General features: G+C 46.4%; 1 protein-coding gene across 35 annotated transcripts in view; it reads left to right on the forward strand.

Annotated features, from left to right (window-relative positions):
- Positions 1 to 6,247, forward strand: part of Zbtb20 (zinc finger and BTB domain containing 20) — a 737,287-nt gene that overhangs the window by 710,212 nt on the left and 20,828 nt on the right. For all 35 annotated transcript variants that reach the window (XM_031363901.1, XM_031363896.1, XM_031363926.1 and 32 more), the window contains one exon: positions 3,916 to 5,520. In XM_031363901.1, the coding sequence (XP_031219761.1) occupies positions 3,916 to 5,520 (1,605 nt within the window). The remainder of the gene's footprint in view (positions 1 to 3,915; positions 5,521 to 6,247) is intronic.

Genomic DNA, 6,247 nt, shown 5'->3' on the forward strand with positions numbered 1-6,247 from the left:
TCTCTCTCTCTCTCTCTCTCTCTCTTAGATGAGAATGAGGAAGGCCATAGACCCTTGGCAATTAAAGTGCCACTCCTCAGAGCACCAAGAAATGTGGATTCTAATCCCAACTCTGCTAGTTGCTTGCTGTATAGAACTTTGATTAAATCAGGTAGAAACCTTTAGAACAGTAACATTCTCTTACCTCAAACAGAAACAATAATGTCCTGAAAATATATAGGATTGCTGCAAAAAGGGGCAGGGGCCTTTTATAGGAGAGAATTTCTTACTGGGTAAAAATATACAGGGATATGAGCCAGTGTACCAATTGTGAAGGAACTGCTGTGTAGACTCCATGGCAATAAGCCAACTGTGTCATCTAACCTCTGCAATGCAGTTCATGTGACTGGCACTGTGATCAAATGCTCACTGATGTCTCTACCTGTGTAGAAAGAGAAGTGTGTTAATAATAAGCCCACCCTGCCCAAAGATGTTGATTTTCCTCCCACCTGTATATAGCCATTTAACCGTGCTGCTTGATATCTGTTGCAGACCGTCACATGCATGTGTTTGTTTAAGCTACAGTGAAGTCTGGAGGCCTAGAAGCCAAAGGCTGGAGGTGATCTTTTTAACTTTTAACGTGAGAGCTGATGGTTGGAGCAGCTGTATAGACCCTTGATGCTAGCTCCCATATAGAGACAAAGCATGTGATGTCGTGGAACTGTCAAAAGAGAAATCCAGAGCCACACCACTTGGGTTCATATACCAGCTCTACCACCATTTATCAGTGCAGCTTTGAGCACATTGCATAATTTCTCAGCCCAGTGTATAAATGAGGATAATAGTACAACCTGTTCCCCGTGGTTGCTCTGAGGATTAAATGGTATAATGTATAGAGAGTGGTTTGGACAGTACTTGACAGATAAATAAGACTTGCCCTTATCGTTTTTCCTTCTATATATGCATATATCTAGAATATAAAATTTAGCAAGATCCTAGAACATGATCTACTGAATCAATTCCTGGACATCCATTTCTGAATTATTAGGATCTTCATTGAGGGATATATTTTATATTAACATGTATATTGGGGATTTGCCATAATCATTCAATTATGCAACTAGAATTTTATGATTACATGAAAAAATGTAGTATAATACAGTATTTCAGGCACATAATAAACCTGATGGAAGGAAAGAGTATCATCATCACTGAATGATACAAGAGCTTAGAACATTTGTTATGCTTGGACTTATGAGAGGGGTCATGTAGAAAGTTGGGTAGAGCAGGGACTTCCCTGAGTAGGTCCTTATTCTGAAGTAGAGGAGAAAGAAGCTGAGAGACAGACACACCTGCTGTGCACAGGCCAGGTCCTCTGGGATTGCTTACTACAGGACAGAGACCTAAAGTTACGACTGGTGTTCTGGAATGTACTGTGTGGGCCACTTTGTTCTGAAAACCCACTTACTTGGCCTCGCTCAACCTGATAGCTTAGCTATGTATTCATAATTTTCTCACCATTGTTGCCAAATACATGACAAGACAAACAAAACAACCCTTGAGGAAGTGTCCTAGACTGACGAAGACCCTGACCCAAAGTAAGTTGAGGACAAAAGGGTTTATGATGTTTCACAGGTTAGAGGTCATTACCAAAGAAAACCAAGGCAGGGATGAAGAAGGGAAATTTGCTCAGAATGTATTGTATATAAAAAAATATTTTCAATTAAAAAAAAAGATAGGAAGGAAGAAGCCTTTGGGAGGAACTGAAGCAGCACTAGCAGGAGCACAGGTGTTGTGGTTTGAGTAAGAATGGCTCCCATAGACTTAGGTATCTGAATGCTTAGGCAGCAGGGAGAAGCACTATTTGAGAAAGGTTAGGAGCTATGGCTTTGTTAAAAGTAGGCGTGGCCTTGTTGGAGGAAGTGTCTCACTGGGGGAGGGCTTTCAAAAGCACAAGCAGCCTGCCTGTAGACCTGGAACTCTCAACTACTTCTCCAGTACCTACTATGCCTGTGTGCCTCCACAGTGATAATGGACTAAACCACTGGAACTGTAAGCAAGCCCAGATTGAATGCTTTATTTCATAAGAATTGCCTTAGTTATAAATCTCTTCACAGCAGTAGAATACTGACTAAGAAAACTTGCTTCCCAGCTCCTGCTCAGCCTCATTTCTCTTACCGCCCCAAACCATCTGCCCAGGGCTGACTAGGCTCTCCTCCATCAATTAGCAATCAAGAAAATGCCCCCCAAAATTAGTTAATTTGATGGACGTGATTCCTCAATTGGGATTTCCTCTTCCTTGGTGTCTATGGTCTATTTCAAGTTGACAAAAACCAACTAGCACTGGGAAGAAAGATTTATCTTGCTCATTTTCAGAGGGTTCAACCCACGCTTTCTTCGTCCCATTGTAATGAACACATATGGCAGGACACATAGATAACCTCACCATATACAAGAAGCAGATAGAGAAATTCCAAGAAGCCACGGCAAAATAGAGCTCTAAAGGGCACATAGCCAGTGACCGCTTCCTCCAACCAAGCTGTACCTCTGACTTTTAACCAACTCCCACAAATAGCATCTTATTATGAAATCTATGAAGGGATTAATCAGTTCATTAACTCGGACCCCTCATAATCTAATCATCAATGATAATGCCCTCACAGAGAGAACCAGAAGTATTCTCACTAATCTTTCAGGTATCCTTTAATCCAATCGTGATTTTTGTCAAAATAAAACCTTGCAGATTGTGAAGTTACAAGTATGGTTCTGACTGAAGAATGGCTCATGGAAAGGTAGTCTTCAAAGACGTCTGAGGGGTGATGTAGAAAAAAACAGGAAATCCCTGGGACCATGCCATAGCCATCTGCTTTCTTCTCAGTATGGAATGGTGTTAACAACATTGTCACCTGTGTAGACAGCCTGGAACATAGGGGAGGCAGTTGGTCAGACGAGCAGAGCCTCCACAAAGACTATTGTCTTCCTTCTGGAAATGGTGTAATAGTTCTGCAAAACACCTATTGCTAAATTAAGTTTATTCATTATGTCCGGTTTATTCCTGCTCTCATAGCCTAATTATTAACAGGGCTCTCTTTTACTCTAATCGCCCATCTTAAATGATAAATGTGATCATCTAGCACTCAGCATATTCAGCTCTGGCCTTTTAAAACATTCCTTCTTTCTGGGAGTGGTGGCACAAGTACACCTTAAGTTCTGGAGGCAGAGGCAAGAGGATCTCTGAGTTCTAGGCCAGCCTGAACTTTGTGAGTTCCAGGACAGCCTGAGTGGCACAGTGAGAGCCTGTCTCAAAAAACAAACAAGGAAATCCCTTCTTCCTCAGCAGTGGCAGCATCACCGGAATCTCACAGAACCATCTACCAGAGTGTGCAGACTGTCAAGGGTGGTGAGAGAGAGGAGATACAGAAGCAGTGGGAATTGTTGCTGCCTACTGATAGAATAAGAAGTGTCTGTAACTTGAGGGCAGGAATTAAAGTTTCCCAGAGGACTTGGGATCAGTACTGTCCAGAGTGAGGCAGGGTGGAGTGGTCCCTGGGCTAACATACATCTTTGCACCATGCTTCAGTTAAAGGAATAACAGGCAACAACCCATCTGGTTATCCTTTTAGAAAACAACATCACCTGGGTTTCTTCACACTTGATCTTAGCCAAAAGGCCGAGAAGCAATTCATCTGAATTTCTTGTGGATCCATATGAATGCAATATCCAAAATAGCTAAGATACTAAGTCCAGAGGTGGGGGAAAACTCAAGGCATTGGTTACCTAGGCTGTGTGTGCAATCTCCCCAGCTTTTCCCCCCGCTTGTGTGCTCATCTGCCAGGTGGGTGGTTCTGGCTTGACTCTTCTAAGACCTGAGTTAGAAATGCCATCAGCTACGTATGACTGTGTGCCCTGTCTTGTATTTGCCTCACTATACTACAGGTGACATTAGTTGCAAGGGGATGACCGAGCGCATTCACAGCATCAACCTTCACAACTTCAGCAATTCCGTGCTCGAGACCCTCAACGAGCAGCGCAACCGTGGCCACTTCTGTGACGTGACGGTTCGCATCCACGGGAGCATGCTGCGCGCACATCGCTGCGTGCTGGCAGCAGGCAGCCCCTTCTTCCAAGACAAGCTGCTGCTGGGCTACAGCGACATCGAAATCCCGTCGGTGGTGTCCGTACAGTCAGTGCAAAAGCTCATTGACTTCATGTACAGCGGTGTGCTGAGAGTCTCACAGTCGGAAGCTCTGCAGATCCTCACAGCCGCCAGCATCCTGCAGATCAAAACAGTCATAGATGAGTGCACACGCATCGTGTCACAAAACGTGGGCGATGTGTTCCCAGGCATCCAGGATTCTGGCCAGGACACGCCAAGAGGCACACCAGAGTCAGGCACATCTGGCCAGAGCAGTGACACGGAATCAGGCTACCTACAGAGTCACCCACAGCACAGTGTGGACCGAATCTACTCCGCACTCTACGCTTGCTCCATGCAGAATGGCAGCGGCGAGCGCTCCTTTTACAGTGGTGCAGTGGTCAGCCACCACGAAACTGCTCTCGGCCTGCCCCGTGACCATCACATGGAAGACCCCAGCTGGATCACACGCATTCATGAGCGCTCGCAGCAAATGGAGCGCTACCTGTCCACCACCCCTGAGACCACGCACTGCCGCAAGCAGCCCCGGCCTGTGCGCATCCAGACCCTGGTGGGCAACATCCACATCAAGCAGGAAATGGAAGATGACTATGACTACTATGGGCAGCAAAGGGTGCAGATCCTAGAACGCAATGAATCCGAGGAGTGCACAGAAGACACTGACCAGGCAGAGGGCACAGAGAGCGAGCCCAAAGGTGAAAGCTTTGATTCTGGGGTCAGCTCCTCCATCGGCACCGAGCCTGATTCAGTGGAGCAACAGTTTGGGGCTGCAGCCACAAGGGACAGTCAGGCGGAACCCGCCCAACCTGAACAGGCAGCAGAAGCCCCAGCTGAGAGCAGTGCCCAGCCAAACCAACTAGAAACAGGTGCCTCCTCTCCCGAAAGAAGCAACGAGGCGGAGATGGACAATACAGTCATCACTGTCAGTAACAGCTCCGATAAGGGCGTCCTACAGCAGCCTTCAGTCAACACATCCATCGGGCAGCCATTGCCAAGTACCCAGCTCTATTTACGCCAGACAGAAACCCTCACCAGCAACCTGAGGATGCCTCTGACCTTGACCAGCAACACACAGGTCATTGGCACCGCTGGCAACACCTATCTGCCAGCCCTCTTCACTACCCAGCCCGCGGGCAGTGGCCCCAAGCCTTTTCTTTTCAGCCTGCCGCAGCCCCTGACAGGCCAGCAGACCCAGTTTGTGACAGTGTCCCAGCCCGGCCTGTCCACCTTTACTGCACAGCTGCCAGCGCCACAGCCCCTGGCCTCATCTGCAGGCCACAGCACAGCCAGTGGGCAAGGCGACAAAAAGCCTTATGAGTGCACTCTCTGCAACAAGACTTTCACAGCCAAACAGAATTACGTCAAGCACATGTTCGTACATACAGGTGAGTGCCTCTGAAGGCTTGGCAGCAGGGTGTGGAGGGCCTGCTGTGGGAGCAACAGAGCAAGATGACTACCACACTGTGCTTCCTTAGTAGAAATTACCTAATACTTTAAACTTTGACTTCTGGAAAGGGGGAGGGGAATAGAGATAGACAGACAGACAGACAGACAGACAGACAGATAGAGAATAGTAGTGATGTACCTTCCTTGTGCTGCTAGTGTTGTACCTTCCTTATGTTGCTTCTGAGAATTATTTTGGTTAACATATATGACTTAAAGGTGTCCCTAGCATAGTAAATATTAGAGAGCTTATAGCTATTAGCATTATTTAGATGGCTGAGAGGAGAAGGTAAGTTTATTCTGTTCCAAAGATAAATAAATAAATAAAATTGGGCCACTGAAAGCTTTATGGAAAGTCTTTCAACTAAGTAAAAGAAGAAGTTGAAGAGTCCAAGCTGCTCTCAGCTGTTTGCTTCTCCAAAGGAGCTGGGCGCCTGTAACTAGGGGTCTCTAAAGAGAGAGTGGACAGTTTCATGAAGACACTGTCCAGAGGACTTGGGAAAGATAGTGCTTCCCTGGATTGTACCACTCCAGAGATAAAGAGCTCCAAACCTCAGAGACTGCCCTTTCCTTAGCTCCATGATGGGACCCAAATAGAAATGCTTCCATAAGCTGGGCAGTGGTGGTGCATGCCTTTAATCCCAGCACTTGGGAGGCAGAGGCAGGCAG

The sequence above is a fragment of the Mastomys coucha genome, unplaced genomic scaffold (assembly GCF_008632895.1).
Source record: "Mastomys coucha isolate ucsf_1 unplaced genomic scaffold, UCSF_Mcou_1 pScaffold12, whole genome shotgun sequence".
NCBI classification, from domain to species: domain Eukaryota; kingdom Metazoa; phylum Chordata; class Mammalia; order Rodentia; family Muridae; genus Mastomys; species Mastomys coucha.